Genomic DNA, 26,610 nt, shown 5'->3' on the forward strand with positions numbered 1-26,610 from the left:
GTTAAAACAATTTTTTTTAAAAAAATAAACATTAAAGCATTAAAAACACCACACCATGCTATATAAGTAAAATTCACTCACCAAAAGCCTGCCTAAATAATAATGTCTTAAATAAGAAAGTAAAATCCGTAAACTCTTAAGGTTTGGTCCCAATGCCTTCAACTGATTTGGGGTAGGACAGCAGAGGACCAGCCTTTTTATACATTTATACTCCAGGCCTTTCACACTGATGGCCTTTCTCATTTCTGGAACAAGACAGTGTATGTATGCATATCTGTATTTGCATCTGCCTGATATTTTGGAAAGCAGAAGAAAGGGATAACTGAGTGAGCAGTGGGAGTGGAAGAGGAGAGAAAGAAAAAAGCGAAAGACACAGTTACAATACTGGCCATTTGGCTAGGATTTACTTAAATTCTAACCATGTTATCCAGTGACTGTTTGCACTATTAGCTAGTGTGGATTCTGAGATTTCTTTAAAAGTTAGTAAAGATGTATCTGCACTTTATAGTTCCTACAGTTCCTTACACCACTTTAAATATTATGGCTGCATCCTAAGGAATACTGGGATTTTGTAAAGGGAACTTGTAACACCTTTGAGACTAAATGAAAGAAGAAGTTGGTAGCATGAGCTTTCATACAAAAGCTCATGCTACCAACTTCTTTCTTTTTGTTAGTCTCATAGGTGCTACAGGATCCCTCTGCATGCCAATTTTCCCGACTAACAACAGCTATGTCTTTGAATTCTACCACAGTGGATTTTGTAGAAGAAAAGAGTTGAGGATTAAATCAGTTTTATTATTTTTTAGAAGACAGCACTTGGGGTATCTTGGAAACTGTACATCAGGGGAGTGGAACAGAGCATTATAGCTCTACTACTGGTAGAATTCTATAGTTCTTTTTACCTGGTGGAATTTTACTAAGGCATTCTACTGGGCTGATAGGAGCATATAGCTTCCTTGCTGAAAGAGCTTTACTGGCCATCAGCCCATTTCTGGGCACAATCCAAAGTACTGTTTATGACCTATAAAAGCTCTGATTAGCTTAAGTCTAGACTATCGGAAAGCCCATACCTTCCCATATGACCCTGTCCAAGTCTTGATCTCTTTGGAAAAGGGTAACATTTCCAGGCTTGTCTGGTGAGGACATGGGAGATAAAACAAAATAAACAAACAGCTTCATTTATATACCGCTTCATACTGAACTAACAGTGTCTAAGCGGTTTACAACTGTAAGCTAATTGCCCACAACAATCTGGGTACTCATTTTAGCGACCTCAGAAGGATGCAAGCCTGAGTCGAGCTTTAGTATTGAACTTGCAACCTTATGATTTTGAGTGAGTGGCTGCAGTACCGGCATTTAACAACTGCACCACCAGTGCTCCTTGGTGGCTGCTCCTAGACTATACATAGATCATCCTTCTAAGGAAAGCTCAGTTGGCCCAATCTCTGCTCTCTTTTTCCTGGCAGGCAAAGACCTTCCTATTTAAAGTGGTCTTCAGTCTAATTAGAGTAAAGGGGTATGTGATGGGTGTGCTCATTTTAATATTTAAATTATTTTAAAGCTAATGTTGGATTGATTGTTTAATGTTAAATGAATAGAATTGTAAGCACTTCACCAAACTACAAATCAGGATTCCCTAGAATAAGGAATCAATGTGGTATAAACATCTGCTCTGCAGGTAAGACTTACATCTGAGTACTGAGCTGAGATATGGGGCAAAATGTGCAGTCAGTGATACATTATTCTGTAAGAAATGCACCTGCTAGTGCCTTTCAACGTGTTTATCCAGTGAGTGAAATCAAACCTGTGATTCACATTACATTTTGGTCCTTAGAGATTTAAAATTGTATCATGACTCATTGAATTCTACAATACTATGTCCATGCTGGCTGGCAGATTCTTCTGAGTGCAGTCCAAAACAATAACCTTCCTAAGCTTTATCTTGAGCATACAAAGTACTTTGTCTACATTGGTTTGCAATGTAACATGAGGTTTTTTTTCAGTATGACTGTTCACATTGTACAGTCAGAATGTGATAGCATTTGAGGCTGAGAATAGGTATAGTTCAGTATTTTTAGATGCCTCAAGTAGAATTCCAAACTTTGTTGAATCCCCATTCCTATAAAAAACTGTAGCAACTGAATGCCTATGTCTCCTGAGGCTGTTAAAAGCGCAGGAGGTCAGTGGGAAGAAACAGCAGTAAAGGGAATTAATGTTGTAAGCATCAGGGCATGAATGTGTATTTGTGAACTTTATGAACGCAGTTGTACTCTTTAAAAAATAGATAGATCTAAATTTTGACCATGGAAAATTAAGAATGCTGTGTGCTAAGAGCAAAGACACTGAAAAAAAGCATGTACAAATGTATAGATCTGGTATTGCATTCTTTGACCATGAAAGCTCTGCTTACTTGCTGCACCATCTTAAGAAGGGGAGGAAAGAATCACTCCATAACTCACATCTTTATAATAAAAAGGGACTGCAATTTGCAAATTGGCCGTGTCCAAAATTTCACAATAACCATAGAAAGAGAGTTTCAGGAGACAGCAGTTTTTCTCTTTATGGAATAAAGAATATTGCCATATTTCAGTGACTGATTATTAGAGCATATCCTTGTTCATTATCCCAAGAGAAGAGTAGCGTAGACCTAAAGGAAAATTGGCTATTTATAAAGTTCCATATTATTAGCATTCTAAAAAAGCCATTTTCTACAACTTCTGAAAAGACTGGCGACTTTACTGAACCTGCTTCCAAATTCGTGCCCAGTCATTACATGTCAAGAAAGTATGAAACTCCATTTTCTATTGTAGTACTCAGAGATACAATTTATCACCAAGGCAACCTAAGCAATGATTATTTTGGGGAATGGTAAATTATAGTGATATGGAAATTTTGGTATTCTTATCTCTGTATGGATCTTACCATTTCAGCATTCTTTTATCAGTACAAAACTTTTAAAATCTTAACACTGCCCTCTAGTTATAGACAAAGTATTTGTCTGATTTAGACAAAGATTAGCCAATGAAGTTCACTGTTTTAACTCAAAAATTATTTCTACATTGCTAGACCCTATTTCTACATTACTAGTTTGAAACTGCTTTGTACAAAGTGGGCTACTACCACAAGTGGCAACCCCTTGCCCTAATGTGAATGGATGATATATTTCCCCATTTCCACTACCTGGTAGCCACTGCAGCAGAATGCAACAGAAAAGGCATCTTCTCTGGTAGCTGTCCACCTGACTTTATATAGCAAGGAAACCCAAAACACCGCCTTTGTTGCCAATCCTGAATGTTGGTAGGTTCCTAAGGCAAAAGGCAGTCTTTTAAATAGCCTATGCAACTCCCATAATCTACCAACCAGACTGGAGGATTCTGGAAGTTGTGGTCCAACACATCTGGAGAACACTGGGATGGTAAAGGCTGATTTAGGGTGTGAAGAAGCAACATCTTGAATGGTACATGGAAATAAATTGGAGCAAATGACATTCTTTCCAATGTGTAAATGTGTGCCTCATTTAACCCTCTGTCACTTGTGGCTACTGTGTTTTGAAATAGTTCAAGTCTTCACATGTTTTTGAAGGGCAGCACAAAATGCAGTATACTAATGAAATATTAATCAATTTAGGATTTTACTTTATTGTTAGCTGCCCTTGAGTCGACTCCGACTCATGGTGACCCTGTAGATAAGACACCTCCAAGACTCTCTATCCTCCACTGCTTTGCTTAGGCCCATGTCTGCAATCCCTGCTTCTTGCACTCTCTATCTTTCCTAGCATTATTGTTTTCTCTAGTGATCCATGACTTTTCATTATGTGGTCAAAGTATGAAAGCCTCAATTTGATCATCTTGGCTTCCAAGGAGAGTTCTGGTTATATCTGTTCAAGGACCCATTTGTTTGTATTTTTGTTATCCACAGCATCCTAAGCACCCTTACCCAGCACCACATCTCAAATGAGTTGATTTTCTTTCTGTCTGCTTCCTTTACTGTCCATCTCTTGGATCTGTACATGACAGTGGGGACTACAGTGGCCTAGCTGATTCTGACTTTAGAACTCAGTTCTATATATTTACTCTTCAGGAATCTTTTCTAATGCCTTCAGAGATGCTGGCAGATAACTGGCAAAATTATCCTTTCCAGGAAAAAGTGTTCCTGGCACACTAATCAAAGCTGGCACAAGATACTTCATCCTACAAAAGCAAATGTGTTGCCCTCCAGATGTTGCTTGATAACTACTCCCATCAGCCCTAGCCAACATAGCCAGTGGCACAGTTCAACAACCTTCCTCATCCCTGTTCTACTGAATACAAACAGGTTTAAGTCTGAGCCTGTCCCAATTGTCTTTGAAAAATATTAAGAGCTTTGTTCTGAATATGCCAAAAAGAGTGAAGAATAAGGTAATCTGCAATTTACCTTTCCCAGGCTAGTTGGCTCTATTTTTGTGATCCCCCCCCAATTCTTTCTCAGTATCTCAATACAGAATACATCCATTCTGTCAAAAGCTGTGACAAAGATTTCTGATACTTGAGACTTGTGCAGTGGAGGGGAGGAATGGCAAGAGCCCATAACTATAAAACCAAGAAAGTGCTAGTGTGTTGCCTCCAGGTGACCTCCTCTAGTTGAGGGTCTGAGTAATGACTGTTGCTGCAGCCCCCTGTTTCTTGCAAAGTACAGTCCAAACTATTTTATCATATTTCTGTTGGCAATAGAAAATTGTGAGAGATTCTGCCAAATGAAGCAGTGATACATGGCTGGTATCTCTTGCCTTCTGATATATTTTTAAATCTACTTGTTGTTTGTCAGAATAGATGAGCAAGATTTTTCAGAGGCCTCTCTGCAAATGAAGTACTGAACTCTTCCAACTGAAATTAAAATGTCATGATTTATGTAGAGGTAGGCTGGTTATGCCCTTTGAATGGCATTATCCATTCACCAATATGTCACTCTGACTTCATAACAAAATGAAAAGAATAGCCTTATATTCAGCTTCCATTTCTGACTGTGGCTCAGTTCTGATTTCTGCCTCTCTGGCAGCATTTTTTCATAGATGACCTGTAGAAATGGACTGAACTTTTTTGCAAGAAAGTTCCATGTGTCATAGAATCCTACAGAATTCTGAGATCTATAGTTTGGTGAGGACTTTACAATTTTCTGCTAGTTAGAAGAATGCACTAGAGCTCTCTGATGGAGAATTCTAAGTACTATTCCAGTCTACAGACCACAGGATTCCATAGGATGGAGCTGTGGCTGTTAAAGGGGTATCAAACTGCTTTAAATATGTAGTACAGGTACACTCCAAGATAGTAGAGGACTACTGTGTCCTGCTGATGGGATTGTCCTGTAAAACATTACCACTTCTTCCTCTTTTTTTTACATTTGCTTCAAATAGTCTCTCTTTGAGTAAATGGTAATATGTACTATGCACAGTCAGTTTTCTGATCACGAGTGAAAAATATAATATGATTGGATGAGCTGCTGTGTGGCCATGAGCCACCTAACAGATGAATTCATGAAACTCATAATTTAAAAATAGCCCATCTTTTATGAAAAAAAATTGGAGGTTACTGTGGATGGGATACAGGAAGGTTAAACTCATACTTCTAATATAAGATGAGAGGAGCTGTGCAGTTGAACCTAAGATAGTCCGTACAGATGAGGAAGTAAAGGATCTAGTAGCAGGAGCAGAATAGCAAGAGACCAGGGAATTGCAGGAAAAGTAGCAAAAAACCTTGTAGAAATTTGGCGTTTAAAAGGATCAGCAGTGAATAGACTTCAAGAAAAAAAAATCTAATGAGACTGGAAACAAGAAAAACCTTCAGGGCCTACAAGTGAGTCAGGCTGAGCAGAATGGAAAAGAAAATGCTCAACTAACATGGAGGATACCAAGAGTCAGAATGGCTAAAGGACATAAGGTATAGGTTAGGTACTGAATTGCAAAGACAGAGACCTTAGGAAAAATCAGCGATGGAGCCACAGAGTTGAAGGAAGTAGCCACCAGCAAGAAAGTGGGGTACATATTAATGTGCCACATACAACTAAAGCTATTCATTTTTCAGTAAAGCTGAAGTAAACAGACAAAGGGGCTTTGAAATCTGTCGTATCCCCAACAGATGGCCATCCAGCCTCTGTTTAAAGACCTCCAAGGAAGGAGACTCCACTACACTCCGAGGGAGTGTGTTCCACTGTCGAACAGCCCTTACTGTTAGGAAGTTCCTCCTAATGTTGAGGTGGGATCACTTTTCCTATAGCTTGCATCCACTGTTCTGGGTCCTGTTCTCTGGAGCAGCAGAAAGCAAGCTTGCTCCCTCCTTAATATGACATCCCTTCAAATATTGAAACAGGGGCTATCATATCATCTCTTAATGATCTCTACTCCAGGCTCAACATACCCAGTTCTCTAAGTTGTTCCTCATAGGTCATGGTTTCCCGACCCTTCACTATTTTAGTCAGCCTCCTTTGGACATGCTCCAGTTTCTCAACATCCTTTTTTAATTGTGGTGCCCGGAATTGGACACAGTAGTCCAAGTGAGGTCTGACCAAAGCAAAATATAGGGGCTTTCTAAACAGCCCTTTGGGACGTCCGGAGGACGTCCCATTTTAAAAAAGGGGCGTCTCTTTTAGACGCCCCATGTCCTAGTACGGACTCCGTCCGTACAAGATGGCGCCGGCCATTCTACATGGCCGGCGCCATCTTTACGTATCGGACGCACAGCGTCCAGACGCGTCGCGACGCTGCTGATGTAGCGAGCGCGCCCCTGGCGCCTCGCTACGTCGCAAACGCGACACAAAAAGAAGCTCCATTTTGGAGCTTCTTTTTTCGATCCGCGCGGGAGTCGGGCCGTCTGAAGGCTCCGGCTCCCCCGCGGACCTTCTGGCGGCGGCGCCAGACCGCTGCAAAGCGGCGGTCTGTACCCCGCCTTAGAAGCACTATTACTTCCCTTGATCTAGACACTATACTTCTATTGATGCAGACTAAAATTGTGTTGGCCTTTTTAGCTGCCACATCACACTGTTGACTCATGTTCAACTTATGGTCTACTAGGACTCCTAGATCCCCAGACTAAACTGAGACTTTTGTATTTCGGTTATATCGGGCCTCTCTAGAAAAAAAACGTAATGCTTGGTAAGTGAGAAGTCAGTAGTAAAACAATGAAAACCACATTCCAGATGGATAGATTCAATCAAGGAAGCCACAGCCCTGAATCTACAAGATTTAAATAGGTCTGTTGATAATAGGGTGACTTAGAGGTCTCTCATTGATGGGGTTGCATGTAGTCAACATTGACTTGATGGCAGTTAACAACAACAAGTGTTGTTTATTACAAGAGAAATTTGTTTCCATCTTTCTGGGATATGTTATAAAATCAAAATTACAAGTGGCTTCTTACAATATAAGTGGAAAAACAAATAATGCTTCTGATAAATCTCTTTATGTGACACAATGTTTAACTTCCTTCTTTTCTTTTCATCATTTTTCAGAGTGTCATTACATAGTCAGCAAAATCTCATGACCATATCCAACCTTGGAGTTATTTTTGGTCCCACACTCATGAGAGCCCAGGAGGAAACAGTTGCTGCTATGATGAACATCAAGTTTCAAAATATTGTGGTTGAGATTCTCATTGAACATTACGAAAAGGTAGAGCAATGGAATCTTTTTAGCTTACCCAAAAGATGAAAACGAAATAAATAAATAAATAAATATTCCAGAGATTGATACTTCACACAAATCCCAGAATCCCTTTTTCCACAGCCTTGGTCCCATTCATGCTTGAAAAACACAAGACCGCTCCCTTGTTTCTCTTTTTACTTATATTAGAACAAAATGATTAAGATTAGCAGGGATACTGCAAAAAAGGAAAATAAAGTATTTAGATTAGCCCTCCAGATTAATTGTGCTACAACTCCCATGTTCCACATCCTTTCAACCCCAGGTTGGAGCAGCATGATGTATATATAGTTAAATAAGCTATGAGCCTGAGCATGATCATATTGAATTTTGTTAAACTTTATTAATTTTAACTTTGTACTTTCAATATTGCTAGATGTTTGGTCAGGCACTACAATGATAACATTATTAATTTCCAGAAAATGGCAGTCATAGCTTCAAGAAAATGGCAGCCATTCACCTGGTTTTCCATTGTTCCTCATTGAGTCTAGTGATATACATCAGTATCATGATGATTCTGCACTATCTTTTCCCACTCCATACTATAGAAGCTAAGCACAGTCTGAACTGGTTAGATGGGGACTTGGATGGTAACAGCCAAGGAATACCAAGTGCTATATTTCAGAGGATGGCAGTGGGAAACTATTTCTAAGTTTTCCTTGGCTAAGAAAAACCAATGAAATTCATGGGCCTGTCATAAGTTGACAGGTGACTTGAAGGTGTTTGTGTGTGTGTGTGTGTGTGTGTGTGTGTGTGTGTGTGTGTGTACAAAAGGAGACAAAGTCCATCTGTTACTCAACTATATTATTTGTAAAAGCCTGACACATTTTGGTTTATACAGAAGCAGGCCTTCTTCAGGAGTTTTAGCTGAGTATTCAAGATAACTCCCTGGAGATGTTGGAAACACTTTCCAAAGGGCTATACCAATAATTATTTGCAAGGTAATAGGTTATTGGGTCTGCCCTTTGAAATTGTTGTCGGCATCTCCTGTGATTTTTGCTGAATGCCCCTGAAGAAGAATAAACAGTTGACCATCTAGCAGTATGTGAACCTTGTCTCCTTTCTATTTTTTTCACATCAACACACACTTTAAAGTAAGACAGAAAAAATGCTGAGCATCATGACATTGGTAAGTATTACGGAAGGCGAGAGCTGCTCAGTTGGCAGGTGTGTAAAACAGAAGAAACAGGAGAAAACCCAATGGAAATCCATGGTGTCACAGTGGGATAATGATACCCATTTCAAGATACAATTCCTCTTATAAATTGTTTAATGTTTGATAACCCACTGAAACAAAAGTAATGTCTTTCTTAAGCTTAAAAAAATTGGATTGAGTTTTACATCTCTACAATAGATGTGCCAATACGAGTGCCTTACACAGTTATTAAAAATTATTGGGGGCAACAGTGTAACTAAAACATTATGGCAAAAGTCTAATTTATAAAAATTTCCTAATTATATTAAAGAGAAAAAATTTTGTTAGGCTTTTCATTTTCATTAACCACCAAATATGCAATTTTGATACACGGGTGGTGGGGGGGAAATTCATTGAGGTGGATGGGGAAAGGACTGTGTTTCCTGGTATCTTTTTAGGGTGCTTTCTCACACACATACCCTGTCCTAGACATTAATGTCTCTAGTCAGCAGCAGCTAAAGACAACTTTTCTTTAATAGTACAGTATAAGTCCTTGTTATTGAAATCAAGTAACTTTTAGCATTAACAATGTTCCCTGTGTACTTCACAGATAATCAAGCTCACTTATATATTGCAAAACACAAATGAGATGTTCATATGCATTTATGTATTATTGTGTCTGCTGTTAATTGTCTGCATGATCAATATGTAGGAAAGTACAATTGGAAGAACTTCTCACTAATGTGTAAAACTATATGAGTTTCTGTGCTTTGAATGGTGCCTTCACTCAAGGCTGTTGTTGTTGTTGTTGTTGTTATTGATAGCCAGCTTCAGTATTGCGGTGTAGTTCTTTCATGGTCAGAAAGATTATATTTTGGCTGCTAAGCACTGAAACATGTCTTCAGGGAGAGGTTAACCATTAAGTGGTTGGGTTTTTTCTTGTTGCTGTTTTAAAAAAGAGTTTTACCCATTGGTATCTCAGTTCTCCTTATCTTGTAACACTTGCTGCCCAGTTGTAGTTTCCCTCCTTTGTCTTTTGCCCAGTTGTCTTTTACTAAAATTAACAGGTCAGTGTATTAATTTAAACATAAGTTGTTGTGTACCTTCAAGTCATTTCTACAGGCTGTGAAAATTGCTGAGTGGCCCTAGGCCTATCATGACTTCATAGCCTTAAAAATGTGGGTATACCTAAAGATTCTCAATAAGATTTATATTATATTTGTTAAGAGTCCTTGCTTTTTACTGACAGATATTCCACACAGCCCCGGATCCCAACATTCCTCTTCCACAACCTCAGTCCCGATCAGGCTCAAGAAGGACAAGAGCAATCTGCCTCTCCACAGGCTCACGTAAGCCCAAAGGCCGATATACGCCATGCCTGGCAGACCCAGACAGTAAGTGCTGCTTACTCCACTAGCACATTTTCATTTCTCATAGTTGGCAATTAATAAATGGCAGTAATTGCTTTGCTCTGAGAATAAGGGGTGCTTCTGCGCAGAAAGCTTTCTGTGCTTTGCTGACTACAGAAGAGTACAAATTCTGGCTTTCCCTGGTGTTGGTACTTTATGTTCTGCGAAGTGGCTCTTGTATTGTCACCTAAATTTTTCCAGGCTTTTGTTGTGTGTTTATGTCCCTCCTTTTCTCCAGCACCATCATCTGGATGTGCTGAAGCAGAGTTGCCTTTAGTTAAGAGACACAGGTGTATTTCTCCCTGATCAGTCTGTATAGGAGTGTAATCCAACAAGCACAGCTCTCTGTCTGCCTGTCTCTTCTTTTTATGGGGGTTACTCTGGAGGCAAGTGATACAGGAACTTTATGGATGCTGTTCTATAGTTCTATGACTGGAAAAAGGCAAAACAGAAATGTAATTTAAAAAATAAATCATTAAAGTCACTGCAAATATCTGAGATGTTCATGAGAGAGTTCATCCAGTCCCAATATGAGAACTACAAATGCTATCTTCAAGCCTTTCTGTCGCCCACTTTCTGACATCAGATTCTGGGTAGTTTCATTTTCTGCCATTTATTTTGTACTCTGCTTCTGTCTTGCCTGTCTAGGTATATGTGGTCATCAGAATTCTCCTTGGGGCAGACTTTATACCTGCAACCTTCATTAATAATGCAGATTCATAGATATATTCTTATAGTGTTTCTATTCATAACAAGGAGAAAAGCTCCTTGAGCCATTCTCTGGCCTTGGGAGCTTTGTCTGGTATGGCTTGCACACTAAATGTTGAACTTCAATGAACTGAAGGTTGAAGCTCAGGAACTCAGCATAGAACTGAGTTTTATATTTGGATCCAAAACACACTGCAGAACTAATCCAGTTTGGGACCACTTTAACTGCCCTGGCTCAATGCTAGGGAATTCTGGGAACTGTAGTTTTGTGAGACATTTAGCCTTCTCTGTCAGAGAAATCTGGTGCCAAAATAAACTACAATTCCCAGGATTCCCCAGCACTGAGTCAGGGCAGTTAAAGCAGTCTCAGACTGGATTATTTCTGCAGTGTGTTTTAGTCTTTAGTAGAAAAGTGTCCAAATAGAATAAAAGTGAATGTGGCCCCATCCATTTTGCTTTTGATTTTTTCAAATTAAAATTCAGCTCCTGGATACTCCTCCAAAAACCAAAGGCTCCTAATTTCTTCTTTAAAGATTTTTTTCCTAAACTAAAGCCAAATTTTTCATAGTGTTTTATTCTCTGACCAGCATCAATTCATGTGGCTTTTCTCATATTTATGCAGAAACATGGAACAGAGGCTGTATTGATGAAAACTGGCACTATTAGGCCAATTTGAGTAACTTCAGACCTACATACATTCCTCTTTAGTTTTAGCTAATAAGAAGGTTGTTTTGCCTTCCCATCCATATGAAAGTTCAGTTATCCTGAGAAATACTTCCTCCCCGCTCTCAACCCTCAATTATTCTACCTTCTAGGTGATTCATACAGTAGCAGCCCAGACAGCACTCCTATGGGCAGCATAGAATCACTCTCATCTCATTCATCAGAACAAAACAGCACCACAAAACCTACATCTTCTCAGCCCAGGGAAAAAGCAGGAGGTGTTCCTTGGATTGCTTCATCCCCATCATCTAATGGACAGAAAAATTCAGGCCTTTGGACCACAAGTCCTGAATCATCCTCAAAGGAGGATGCAACAAAAACAGATGTGGAGTCTGACTGTCAGAGTGTTACATCCATTACCAGTCCAGAGAATGTGACTCCCCCAGTGGACCTCACCAAAAGAGGACTGTACAGTCTCTCTGGCATGAAAAGATCATCAGCTTCATCCATCAGATCAATCCCTTCTGAAGGTACATGGTACATTGCCTAATGTTTAATATATTTAACTCTGATTGAGGCAGCTAAAAACTCCCATCTAAATCTGTGGTATTTTCTGACCTCATTGAATTCCTACATATAGGAAAATGTCTTCCTACATCCAAGGAAGAACCTCTGGCACAGAATCTAGCACAGTATTATATTCCACAGTACTCAAATACCCAGCTCCAGAAGACATGAGATATCAATTTGTCAGGACTCCTTATTTGCAAAAAATAAGATAAAATAAATTAACTAACACAAACACAATAGATTTGTTGGGATTTATTTATTTTTTGTCCAAACCATTTTTGTCTGTTAAAAAATCTTGTACCTTGCAGGAGCTTGAAATTCAGAAACATTGTTTACAACCTTTCAGGTGGCAATGTCATAAAATCCCTGTTTTGTAGGTCTAGTTCTGTGTGATATGTGCAACAAAAATGACTGTGAGATTAAAATGTCCTGTCTGCCTCCATGAGGGTTAGTTGTGTACCAAGAAAAAAAAGGAAACAAATGCAGTTCATAATAGATGGTCATGTTTGTTAAAGGCATGAAAAGATTCCCCCCCCCCACTACTTTTGAGCTTTTGGGTTTCTGTGATGACAAGTTTCCATTGGGTGGAGGGAAGTTAGATAAGCAGAGGATATTTCTGCTATGCAGGCCGAATTTGGGGCATATTTTAAAAAAAATTACTTGTGGGAACTAGAGGACAATCATTAAATAGTAAATGATAACAATGCTTGTAAAGGTTATATGTATTTATAGAATTTGGATGGCACCAATGCTTTCTATTACTGATCTTTTAATGTACGAAGCCTTTTAAGGGGGAGTTTATAGATAAAAAGAAAGATGGCAAAACACCCCAAACTGAATAAAATCTGGAAAGAAACAGAAGATCTAAATCAATGAAAGATGAAGTTTCAGTAATTTCCTCTTGGCTAATGAGTCATATCTGAATGTTTTTCAGCAAGTCTTAGAACCTTTTACTTGTATATGTTCTAAGGGGGAAAAAACTTTACCCTACTGGTATTTACAGTAAAGTGTCTTTTGGCCAGTGATGAAATATCACACTGTTCCATTGTTCTGCATCATTGTTTCCAAATTTTCTGATAACTATCTTCCATTAAACTTCCTGATTCAGCATTTGCTTTTGTCTTATCATTCTTAGAATTAACTGTTGCTGAAATCTTCAAAGAGCTGATTAAAAGAGAGACTGCTATGATGCATGTTTTGCTTATGTAGTCTAGATTGAGGTAAGCAGCAGATGCAGATCATTGAGTCACTGCTTCTGCTGTAATGCAATAGTGTGGGAGGGGAAGATATTTGCAAGGCAGAAACAGTCGGCGGGTTGTTCCTTCTTTTCCCTGTAGCACCTCCACAGCTTATATCTCAAACTGTTTTCTCCATTTGGACAAAACAAGTTATTTGAACCAAATAATGGGCATCAATGTAATATTCTCCCCTGCCGATGCCTATCTCCTTGCATGGTAATTGAATTAGGTGGGAACACAAGTTCTCAGGCTTCTTTTTCTCACCACTTGTTCAGGACTGAAATAAAAGAAGCTCAAGGTGATTTCATGTGACCCTTTAGGACCTAAACTGGACCAAACCAAAGGTGTACCTCAGGGATGGGAACTGTGTGGTTTTCAAGATGTTGTTGGACTGCAACTCCCAGCATTCTTTGTCATTGGTTTTTCTTACTAGGTCTACAGTGCAACATGCAGAGGACCAGATTTTTTCCTATTCATAACCTGGTCCAACACCCTGTTCACAAGGAGGCTAACTAGTTGCCTATGACAAGCTCCCCAGGAGGACATAAGTATAACTCACTCTATCTCTGTTGTGTTCCTGAACAAGTCACATACAGAGATGTACCATCTCTGATACTGGAGGTGATGTACAGCTATTTAAACTAATAACTAGTAATGGACCCTAACCTCCATGAATTTATCTAATCCCCCTTTAAAACTAATTAATTAGCCACCACAAGATTATGGGACAGTGAATTCCATAGTTTATTTATCATTTTATGTATTGTCAAGTCTACGCTGATTTATATTTTGATTGAAATATTTTTATTAAAACACAACTTTTAGTAATATAAAATAACATATATCGGGGAAAGTACTACATCTACACATCTACCTCTATACAAAATACACAAAACACTACTTGCTCTAACATACTACATATATTAACAATACAGTGACAAAAAATGAAACAAGGAAAAAGCAAAAGCAAATGCATGTGACATCTAACTTATTAAATGATGTTTATAGTTATTAAATTCTTTAACTTCCTCTAAACAAAAATGTAAAATAAATGTCTTATTAATCCAAGCTACTGTTTTTGAAATACTAAAATTTCTATTTCCTTCCCAATATTTTCCCACGAAGCCATTTATCAATTCCCATTATTTTTAAAAATTACTAACTGATCTTTCTTTAATCAAATTAAACAATTTATCAGTTTCTGCAAAATCATAAAGTTTTAGCAACCATTCTTCTTGTGAGAGAGTATCAACATCCTTCTTTTGTGATAAGGCAAGAACAGTAAGGCAAATCTCCTCCATGCACTTATATTCCGATTTATGACAATCCTGTCATAGCATTTTCTTAGCAAGATGTATTCATGAGAGTGCATGAATTGGCCATGGTCATTCAGTCGGTTTCTGTGATAGAGTAGGGATTAGAACCCTGGTCTCCCAGAATCCTAGTCCAGCATTCAGATCATTGCACCCTGCTATCTTAATTATGTGTTTTGTGGGGAAAGTATTTATCTGGCTCAATTTGGCTATCTTTGTTATTTAGGTAATAAAAGCTGCAGTGGGTCAGTACAGAGTTTAGCTTCTTTGGTTTCTTTGGATGCTAAGGAAACAACAAAGACACCAGAAAACCCAGACCTGCCTCCAAAAATGTGCAGAAGACTGCGGTTGGATACAACATCGAGTAATGGCTATCAGAGGCCAGGTTCTGTGTAAGTTGTTTTTTGTTTGTTGGTATGTTTTTAAAAAATTCTTACCTTCAAAAGAATATCTCTAAACTTGAAATACTTTCATATATTTCAGTGTAGCAGCAAGAGCCCAGCTGTTTGAAAGTGGTTGCTCACTCAAACAAACTTCCTCAGGAAGGTAAGGTGTACTTCACAATATATATCCTACCAATATTCCATATAATATTTTTAATATAAAATACTTTTTTTCTGCTATGCAGTCATGAAGGCTTGTAACTCCTTTTGAAAAATCATACTTTAGAGTCTACCTAACTATGGCCCTCTTTAGTTTACTTTTTAACTATAATCCTCATACAGAATGCAAATTTGGAATTGCTTTATCCCATTTCAAGCTGAGGCCAGAGTCCTCCACATTCAAGTTAACTCTCCAGATGGTTCTTTCTGCAAATTTTCCAGCATTTCCTCAATGTTTGGGTGAGGGGGAGAGAGCTAGTACAGTAATTTGGAAGGAAGCATCACAAGGGGTAGGAGAAGTCTTAATGGGTCTTTTTCCTTCATTTGAACTAGGTTTCTGTGATGGCCAGAAAACATGGGTGTAGTGGTGTTCTTGTATATGTGTTTCTGAACACCATCACCCCGTCAATTTATCATCACAGTGATTGTGTAAATTAAGCTGAGCCGGGATTGGCTTGGAGTCATAAAATGAGCTTCTGTGTAGAATTTGTAGGGGGTACTTTTCTTTTCTAGTCTGATACTCTAACCCTGAGATGTGTAAACCACAGCCCTTGGGCTAGTTACAGCCCTGAACCACATTACTTTCATTTCTGATTACTCCTCTGTGTGGATGTGGATGAAAACACAGTTCCAACTGGGACAGCGGCCTCATTCTGAATCACTATGGGCTGAAAGAGATAAAAAATCTCTCACAGTGCCTAGCAATCCCATCTCTGGGATTGCAGTTTTTCTACCAAAGTAGTAGCAAAGGAACAGCACTCCTGGAGCATATTGTTAGAAGAAGAGCTTTCTCTTTCTCAGCAATTCCTAGCAAGAAGGAAGGGGACTTGTAAACCACCTTCCACTGAAGACTGAAATGTGGGAACCCTGTAGTGTGTGCAGAGCTGTCCACATGGGCCAAAAGGCTCGTGTCTCCCCCCCCCCCCCCGGCCTCATGATGTCCTGTTCGGACAACTCAGGCCAATATCCCTGGGCTGGGCTTGGCATGTTCTATCTCAGGGCAAAGGGGCCGAGACCCACAGTTTGCTGCAGAGTTTTTAGGAAACTCCACAGTGGCACCCAGCAGACCAGATGGCTCCATGCATCCCTTACCTTCCTCTGGCATCGCCTCTACTGCGAAGAGCCCCATCACCATATGTGACATGGAAGTGCACCTAGCCACATGGGTTAAACCACGTGCCCCATTTCCACATCAGATGTGACAATGGGGATCTTCTCAGTAGAAGTGGCAGTGGAGCAAGATAAGGGGCATGTGGAGGTAGCAGGTCCATGGTGTGGCTGCAGGTAAGCATGTAAACGCCCACATGTCCCTACAAGCAGCTCAGGGACCAATATGTATTAGGACCTGGCCCATTAGCTCAGCCCCTGTGTTCACCATTTATGAGTTTGGGGCATGGGGGAGATTGCATGTGATGAGAGCCAGGTAGTACTGTGCCCTCTGGACCCCACCTAATACTGAATTGACTACTTTGGTCCAAAATAGCAATGCTCACCTGATCTAATCACTACATCACAGTGGAAATAAAAATCCATGTGTTCATTTTGCATCAGATATCTTCCTTCTCCCTCCTACTCTTCTTTCTACTTTATTATTTCACTTCATGGCTCTGTACTCAGACTGCCTGTGCCTTCTCCTGCTTTTGAGGAAAGTATTGACAAGAGAGAAGTGTGCCTTTTTTTCCACTGATAATGCCAGTAAAGTTGGCAGGGTTAACAGACATCCCACCTTCATCTTTGTCAGAAGGCTAGGTGTTAATAACAAGTAGAATGAGTGAGAGGCTGACAGGAAAGGAGGAAGAAATCTTCAGCCAGACTTCCTTTTGCAGCAGTGAAATATTCAGACAAGGCTGTGCAACTGACCATTATTGTGAACCAGTTCTATTGCTTTGTCCCAAGGGTAACAACTGCATGGGCATCATATGGAAATAACTTTTGGCTCTTTTTGGACCTACAGGCAGGCTGAGCTTACATCAGCCTTAACATTATTGTTTTAAATATCGGTAGATATGGCATCTGTTACATTTTGGCAATTTGTACTATACTGAGCAACTCCCTCTCCTTAAAAAGGGAAGTGTATGTGTGAGAGAGGGCAAACAATAGAGAACTAATAATATTTGCTGCTGTTTCCTTCAGTTTCTTACCTTCTTTTACTTCTCTTTGTCCATTCTGAAGGATGAGATTTCAGATGCATTGTGTACCTTGGATTCTATGCACTTTGGAATGAAGGGGTAGCATATTGGACTTTGAGTTGTGAAAACTCCAGAAATCATGACGATTACAGGATAACATTGAGCTAGCCCTGTTTAAATATTTGAAAGGATGTCATATTGAGGAGGGAGCAAGCTTGTTTTCTGCTGCTCCAGAGAACAGGACCCGGAACAATGGATGCAAGCTACAGGAAAAGAGATTCCACCTCAACATTAGGAAGAACTTCCTGACAGTAAGGGCTGTTCGACAGTGGAACACACTCCCTCCGAGTGTAGTGGAGTCTCCTTCTTTGGAGGTCGTTAAACAGAGGCTAGATGGCCATCTGTTGGATTTCCTGCATGACAGGGGGTTGGACTGGATGGCCCGTGCAGTCTCTTCCAACTCTATGATTCTATGATTCTAGCCCAAAATTCACTAAGATTGGTTCCCAACACAGTTAAAATTCAGTTATAGATAACAATATAATAAGGGGGTACATTGGTAAGTGGTGAGGGTGCCATCTTTATGATCTCCTATCAATCTAGATTGATCATGATCAGAGTTTGGAAAAAATTAATTTTTGACCCACAACTTCCAGAATCCTTCAGCCAATACCTTTTCCACACTCTGGTCCTGAGAATGAAACAGAACAAAACTTAATGAAATTGTCACTTTATTTCTTGGCGGAATTACAGGAATCAAATGATATGAATAATACTTGAAAAGATAAATAACAAGGATGATTGCCCTAGTATTTGAATGTGTTGGATTCTAATCCTGTTACAAGCTGTAGGACAATGTGAACTTTCAGTTAGCGATATAATATTCCTGCATTCAAATGTGAAGGCCAGTGAGCTTTATTTTGCAGGTTGAAGGACAGAGTTAGCTCCTTAGAAATACAGGAGCAAGGGAGTTGGCTGGGAAACAGGGCAGAAGCAGGTGAGAGGTAAAATGCAGGAGATAGGAATACTTTGTGAAATTACCACAAAGTATTCTGAAGGGCTTTTGTTTTCTGCCCACTCTTATTCCCCTTTCTGTTTTCTCATCTGATTCTATATTCCATGTTCTGTATTCCCATCTGATGAAATATTCAGGAGTCCACAAACACTTTGCTAGAAATTTCTTTTTCTCATTCTCAGAGGTGCTACAGTATTCCCTTATATCCCATTTCTGTAGTTAGACTACCTAAAAAAATTAGCTCATACCATGATATGTGGGTTCAAATTTGAGGGCAACCACATTTTCCCTAAGATCAGGTCAGCAAATCAGCTTCAATCTGTGTTTTCACAGTTTTGAAATTCCTTACAGACTGCTTTAGGCTGACTTTCAAAACCAGAATTTAGCAGTATATGTCAGTGCACTAGATGCTTAAAATTAAAGGGGTAGGGATGAATAATACGGTAATACCTTATATTTCAATATGGCTGAAACTTGACAGATGTTGACCTGGCTGGAGTCTGGATTGAGTGCTGTTAGTCTCTTCTTCTAAGCCACTATAAATTTTAAGAAGGAAGAAATATAGTGGAAGCAAAAACTATCCATTTCTCAAGAACTACAGCTCATCATTCATGGGCTTATGCTGTTTTAACCTTGCAATAGTTCTGGGAGTTCAGATCAGTCTCAGGGTGATTGTAGATTTCTCAAGGCACCTAGTGAACTGGATAGTTGTGGCTGAGTATATAATGTGGTGTATTTTAACTGCATTGCAGTTACTGTAATAGTGAGAGAATCATAGCTGCGAATCTCTTTAAGACAGTAAAAAAATAAAATAAAACACTACAGGTTTGATCAACAGCCATTCATGAATCACCAGGTCTTTGCAACCAGATGTCAACATAGTAGAAAGGAAAATGCTGTGTTGGTCAGTTTTTTCTAATATGCTGTTTTAGATAATCTTTTTATTTTATTTTAACTTCCTTAAGCGATTCTAGAGTTGGGGAGGGGTTGTTTTTGCAGGCTGTGTGTGTGTGTGTGTGTGTGTGTGTGTGTGTGTGTGTATGAATTCAGTTAGTTGGCTAAGAAGTCCAATGTCTATTCCTTAATTAAGATTAAGAGTTCAGGAGTAGTTCTCTCCCCAGTATATGAGTCCCCATACAACTACACCACAACTGGCACTGACAATTATAATAATGCTAGCAAGTTATTCTTAATGTAGTATTGGAAACCAGTTTCAATTCTGATTAGGAGCAAATGCTCAAAAGGTGAACATCAGAGCTAACAGAATCTTTACACATAGTTAAGACTAGTAGGAAAAAAGTAGAGAAAATTGCTGTGTGAAGGACAAGGACTGGGATGTTAATAAAGGGGCAGGATGTGCTATGTAGATTACTTACAGAAACATTTCATTAAAACTATTTTAGTACCAGTACATTTACTAGAATGTCCTTCTTGTTATAGACCTTTTGTCTATATTAATGCAAACTGTGCTTTTTTTTTTCCAGACAAGCCAAGGCCATGTATTCCTGTAAGGCTGAACATAGTCATGAACTCTCTTTCCCACAGGGAGCAATATTTTCCAATGGTAAGATGCAACAGGTTTCATTATTGTTGTAGCAAAAACAGTAGTCCAGTGACGTTTTACAATCCAGTTATATCTTATATCTCTTTGCTGTATTTGATGCAACATACTTAACACAGCTACCCCGTGGTAGTGATTCTAGTTGTGCTGGTGCATGTGTGTTTAAAGTGTTCCCATATGAGCCTGCCGGAGCTTTAACATCTGCAGTGGAGACAGTTCTCTCTATTCCACTGCCTTCATGGGCATATTTGACAGGAACATAGAGAAGGGCTTCTCTGTAGCTACTCCCACAATTTCAAACTCCCTACCTAGGAAAGCTAAGATGGCACCTTATTTTTTGTCCTTTTGGCTGCAAGTTAAGACTTTTCTTTTCCAGAAAGCCTTTGGGAACTGTTTTCTAACAAATAAAGGGGGGATTTTGTTTTAAAATAATGTTTTTAATTCTGCTGCCATTTAATAATAATAATAATAATAATAATAATAATAATAATAATAATAAATTTTTATTTCTATCCCACTATTCCGTGATGATCAAAGCAGCGTACAGATAAAATTCCAATACAAGATTACAAACATAACAATACTGTTTTCATCTTAGTTTTGTGTGCTTTTAACTACTGTATATTCTCCACTATAAGTCTTCTTCATGCATAAGTCAAGGTCAGGTTTGGGGACAAAAATTATGGATTTTATATGACCCATGGATGACTTGACAGTAAAATTTACGGGCATGGAAAGGAAAACAATGCTAAAGAACTTACTAAATTCCATCAAGCATAACTGTTTGTGTTCACACTAAGCGCTGGATGGATGAGAGAACAGAAGGATGTCGGTGTTTTCAAGACAGATTATGCTCTTGCCTTTTACCAGGGGATGTTTCCTTTTTTAATAAGAGTGAAAGCACAGTACTTACATTGACCCATTGATACGGTTTTTTGGGTCGATTTTTTTCACTACAGTTTCTAGACTTATGCATGAGTATATACAATATATGCAGTTTTATTGTATACTTTGCCTTTTCGTAAGCTGCATAGAGTCCCAGTTTGGGAGAAGGACAAAATATAAATAAAGGGAGGGAGGGAGGGATCCACTGATACATGGATGGATGGGAAAGTACATATGCAAGACTATTACACTTGTTGTTTTGTTGTTGTTGTTGTTGTTGTTCCTATTGTTGTTACTGAATTTAAAAAAACAGGCATCCAAGAGACAGTAGAAATATTAGAAGAAAGTAATACACACTTATTCCATTTCCTTACAGTGTATCCATCTGTGGAGCCAGGATGGCTAAAAGCAACATATGAAGGCAAAACAGGACTCGTTCCGGAGAATTACGTTGTCTTTCTCTAGTAGTAGTTAGCAGACAGCAGTATCTTCATGGTATCCATGGTAACAAGCAATAAGCACTATGATTTTTTTTAATCTGACACAGATGCGAGGATCTGCCAGGTAGCCCTGCGTGTGGTAGATTTCCTTCGACTTCTGCAACTGCAGATTATGTAGCTTCTTACAAGTGGAACAGAATCTAATGAAAACAGACAACAGGGTTTGTGTTTTGTTTTGTTTTTAAAATTATCTGAGTTTTGAAACAGAATATGGTACTTTTTTCTGTTATCCACTATTAGTAACTAGAAATTCTTAAAAGAAGTCCTATCAGCCAAAAGTAAGAAACTGAAAATAAAAGATTGGCAAATTGGGTTTTCACTCCGCTGCCAATTTATTCTCAATTGGTCCCAACCATTTCAAGGAAGTCTTTGCTTTAAATAGCTACCTAGATGCTTTGGAAATGGTCACAATTTGCAAATCCAATGTATGTCACATGTAGGGCTGCAACACCCATTAATTTGAACACTGTTTAATTAATGTATGTGATTTCTGTTTTAAAATGCATTTTTATGCAGTATGTATGTGTGCATTGTTTTCCTTCACTAGTTTGTGCTTTATCCCTATAATTATTAATAAATTATATTTATACTGTCTTTCACCCAGAAATATTGTACTCCTAAACCAGACGCCAACCACATAGGTTATGGCTTTGTATTTTATTTATAGTTTTTACCTTTGGCCTTCACAATGGACACCAGTGGAATAATTTATTCCAAATAAAATAATAAGAGCTTGAAATTTCAGGGATCCAAAAGTGACAAGGCATTAATGATGTTAAGCCTTAAATAAGAGCTATTACTTCTCTGCCAGTTGTTTGACATGTGAAACTGTGTTTAAGCTCTTGATCTTTCTCTGGCAAATTTGTCCAGTAGCTTATGAAAAAGGTAATTTTAAGTTACCCCATCTCCTCCTCCCATTAAGCATGTATTATTTCATTCCATTCAACATATAAAAGTCAGCCTTGTTACTTTTGGAGCACTGTTTCTTCTGCTGAATGGAGACCTGGCCTTCTGCCCTTGAGTTCACATGTCTTGTTTTGTAAGCTATGTATTCTGAAAGTTCTTTTCATAACTAATATGATTGGAGTGTCAGTAAAATTAAAATATTTGGTCATTCTATTATTGAAGCTTTTGGCAATGAATGTGAGATGTGCTGATATTACTTGAGTACTTTTTTGCCTTACCAGATCCCTTTTAGGAGATTCCAGTCTGTCATTCACATACAGTACCAATGATGCTTTCCAAGAGAGATGCACAGAATCTTTCCTTATAGTACTGATGCATACATCCATCGCCAGCGATTAAATGTATAGAAATTATTTGATGTGCATGCACACAAGGAAATCCCTGAGTATGAAGTAGCTTGGACAAATCTGCCATCTCACTACCACTTAGGGAATGTCTTTGTCTAATTCTGCAGCTGTCCTGTCCCACCCTGCAGGAACAGCAAGAGAGCAAAACAGTTTGAGATCAGGGCTGGTTCGGACTTGTAGGTTTACTGAATGAAGTAATCCACCCACCTTTAAAAAAGGCCTAATTAAATGTTTCTCTGGATCAACTTCTAATACTTCATGATGAGGCAACCACACCTGGCAAAAATGTTCTCAGATTATACTTGCACCCATTCCCATGCCATTTTTCTTAACCTGGTTGCTGCTGGGGCCACAAGTAGTTTCCTGTGCAGTATAGCATAGCACAGCTATGTCACCCACACAAAAAAGGCTTGGCTCTGAACCATGCAAGGAGCCCCTTCATCAATTCATTTCCTGCACTGTTTTGAAATTCACATGGGTTGTCTTCTCAGCAACAGCCTTGTGGCAGTCATAAAAATACAAGGTTTAAGACTATTATAGTTTGCAGCCATCCACGCCAAATAAAAGACTGGCCTGAACATGGAAAACTATATTTTTGGACTGAGATTTACAGAACTCCCCAGTTTATGGCTGTGCTGGCCGAGCGATTTGGGTAGCTGTAGTCTAAAGAAGTAACTTCCTCAAACTATGGCCATAATTTAGCAGTATGACATATGCTTTGCAGTTTTAATCCCACACATTTTGGGTTGGTAGTTGTCCTGTTTCTGAAACCCTGAGAGTTCCTGCCACTATAGATACTATTATATATCAAGTAGACTTACAGTCTAAGCTGGATGAAATAATGATCAGACTCTAGAGAAGGCAGCTTCTTATATTTGTGTGAGGGGCCAGTAATAGGGTTCAGTAAATCTCCAGAGGTTCCTGCCAATTTTGTAGTGCAAAAGCAGAGTAATTTTTTAAGCATTTGACAGGTGCCTGCCAAATTCATTACCTAACATGTAGGATAAATCATACATATTTGCCATCCTGCCCCCCCCCCACACACACACACACACCTCTCATAAAAAAGACAGCGATCGCCAACTATCCTTGCTTATGTTTTCTGCATTTCCTAAAAAATTCAGAAGGTATATAGTGATGTCCCACTATTTGTAGTTTTGATAAATGAAGAGTAGATCTTATGGTTAGTTGTGGTGAGTTTTATTTCTAGAGATGAGTGTTGATGGTGCTGAGCCAAAAATTACAGCTGATAACACATTTCCTATACCTCACTTAACATCCTGCCAGCAAAATGTGCGTTCAAGACAAAGTAACTACTAGGCAGCTCATATTAAGAAATCACCTTTGGCTGATAAGCACAGGGCCCTTAGTAAAGATGCAAAGTGCTGGGTAGCAAGTCTGTCTTACATATCTTTGACATCTGTTGAAAGTACTCAGAGGTAAGGATTCACCATCTTATGAACATACATCTGTTTTGTTAAGGTGACCTCAATTTTTAAAGGCATTTTGGTACGAGTAGCATTTGCATTCTAATTTTAAATTAATGGTTGGGTTTGGAGCTCTTTGATCACAGAGGTGTGTGTAGCAGGGAATTGTGATTAACCTTCAGAAGCCCACTTTGATTTCCCTCTAATCAAAGTTTGGGTTGTATTTGTGGTAGTTCCAGGTAAATGTGAAAGTTGAAAAATAATTATAGATCTCTGTATTGAACATGGGTGTAACAGTACAAAGGAAAGAACACTGGGTCAGACAGGATTTTGCAGGTGCAACATGGTATGTGCCACGTGTCATCAGTCTGTCAGTAGAAATGTGATATTTTGAATCTTGTCTCACCTGCTGAAGACTTTGAAGGATTGAAGGAAATCCTTTATAGCAAGATTGAAGGGGAAAAGCACTTTTTTATGAAGTTTATGATACCCACAATATTGTTAGTCCCACAGTGAATGACAGGAAGGTCTCTGGGATGCAGTTTTATAAGGGCCGGATTCTATATTCTTAGAACGGACACCCTTGTCTTGTCTTGTCTTACCTTACATTGTTTTGTTTGTGTAACTGATTCAGTGCTGCACAATTGGTTTATTTCAGGGTTATAAATAATGCCAAGTAGACCCAGAAACTACCTCCCTTTCTTTTCCCTGCGAGAAACTATGGATACATTAATATTAATCACTTTCTTCCAAAGCTGAGTTCCTTTTAAAAAACGGGGGGGGGGGATGTATTCAAACTTAAATCTAATTAAATTCAGTGGATCTACTGTAAGCATGGCCCAAGCCCTCCACAAGCATTCTACCACCTCATGGACAGAGGACAGGATTGTTATATGTAGCCCAGTTCATATTCCATGCACAGAATGTTGCTCTGTTCCCAACATCCACACATACAGTGTTATAGATGGACCATATAACATGCATGATCCTTCTGAAGGTTGCACAGGAGCTACTCTGCCCTATTAGCATATTCAGCAAAGTGAGTAAATACCCAAATTAAGCTTAAATACAGCTAATTATATGTTATCTACAAATACATACTTGATAGATAACATATAATTAGCACTTAATGGTTGTGATAATCAATGCTTTTAATGTCAGATAATACAATTTGAGACAGCCTTGCTTTCCATGGTGTGCACAGACATTTTCCTTGGCCTCATGTGAAGCAGAATTTGTAGGGTTTGGAAGTATTACTAAAACCTGTGTATGCTGATCATACACATGATAAGCAGTAACCCTACTTTCAGAATATTGAAAACAATATTTTATTACTGCATAGAAACTGATTGTGAATGCTGTGTTTCGATTTTTGATTAAGTTTGGATAGAACTTGGTAATTACAGTGAAAGCAAAGGGGAAGATGGTGGGAGGATATAGAAAGCCAGTGTATGGCTAAAATATTATTTGTGTTAAGTCAAATCTACCAAGCACACTTCAGCCACTAAACAGAAAATAACTGAATCTGTGATCACATAATTTCTTGCTCATGCAAGTCATTCTGGACAGAAGTGAGATCTATGGTAGCAAAGAAATGTGCGTCATCCTCCTCCACTGGGGAATGAATAGGAAATTCTCACTGGCAAAAACATTTTCTCAACATTCCTAAATTCCTGCTGGATCAAGGCAATGTTCTAAACCAGGAAGTGAGCACAAATAAAGATGCAGCATAGTCAAGTTGAATTCAACTAACATCAAACTCCTGAACTGTTGTTGTTGGTTTTTTGTTGCTGCTGCTGCTGCTGCTACTGCTTCTGCTTTTGTTGTCAGGGAAATTCTTTTGTGGTTCTTCCTTCTTCTAACAGTCACGTTTCTTTGCCCAGTTGCCACTACATATGACTGCTGCTGTTGCTTGGCCTGGCTTATTGACAAGAGATATTCAGATTATTCTGATTACCCATGGAAATGAATCCTTTGTTTTCCACCAAAGGTGGAAAGAGGGTTATTGCAAACATATGCACACACATACACTCATTGTGCATATGTTTTCTAGCTGGCTTGCAAAAAAGTATACTTGAACTTATTGAGGAACTTTCAGCTAAACTTCCTAAGTGGTGGCACAGACTGGCTGTGGTTTTTCTAACCAATGTGTTAGGTCCTCTTCCCCCCTGTAATCATTCCTGCCAGTTACTAAAAAGGAAAATATAATATTGTCCCGTGCATGGCAGCATTTCATAGTTTTTACGATATACCTCTTGACAGCTGGTCCTTTTTGTTTTGTCTTGCAATGTTTGGTTGTCCTGGATGGCAGACAAAAAATTTTGGTCAAGATTTCAAAATGCCAACACTACCTTCAAACCTTCAGATTCAATGAAGATGTAGCCGATGACATCTGTGGGTTTCATTTAATTTTTTTTTAAAATTGTGGTACTAAAGTTTTATATTTGGATATTAGTTTGTTACTTTAAACTGA

The 26,610-nt window shown here is 38.8% G+C and overlaps 1 protein-coding gene across 1 annotated transcript in view; it reads left to right on the top strand.

Moving 5' to 3' along the window:
• The window catches only part of ARHGAP42 (Rho GTPase activating protein 42), a 204,912-nt gene extending 182,388 nt beyond the window's left edge, over positions 1-22,524 (top strand). Inside the window, exons 18-24 of the mRNA XM_042457785.1 lie at positions 7,480-7,639; positions 10,054-10,198; positions 11,737-12,114; positions 14,932-15,097; positions 15,189-15,251; positions 19,936-20,015; positions 21,274-22,524. Of these exons, the coding sequence (XP_042313719.1) occupies positions 7,480-7,639; positions 10,054-10,198; positions 11,737-12,114; positions 14,932-15,097; positions 15,189-15,251; positions 19,936-20,015; positions 21,274-21,362 (1,081 nt within the window). The 3' untranslated portion in view covers positions 21,363-22,524. The remainder of the gene's footprint in view (positions 1-7,479; positions 7,640-10,053; positions 10,199-11,736; positions 12,115-14,931; positions 15,098-15,188; positions 15,252-19,935; positions 20,016-21,273) is intronic.
• The last annotated feature ends 4,086 nt before the right edge of the window (positions 22,525-26,610 follow it).

This window comes from Sceloporus undulatus, chromosome 3 (genome assembly GCF_019175285.1).
Source record: "Sceloporus undulatus isolate JIND9_A2432 ecotype Alabama chromosome 3, SceUnd_v1.1, whole genome shotgun sequence".
In the NCBI taxonomy this organism is placed as follows: Eukaryota; Metazoa; Chordata; class Lepidosauria; order Squamata; family Phrynosomatidae; genus Sceloporus; species Sceloporus undulatus.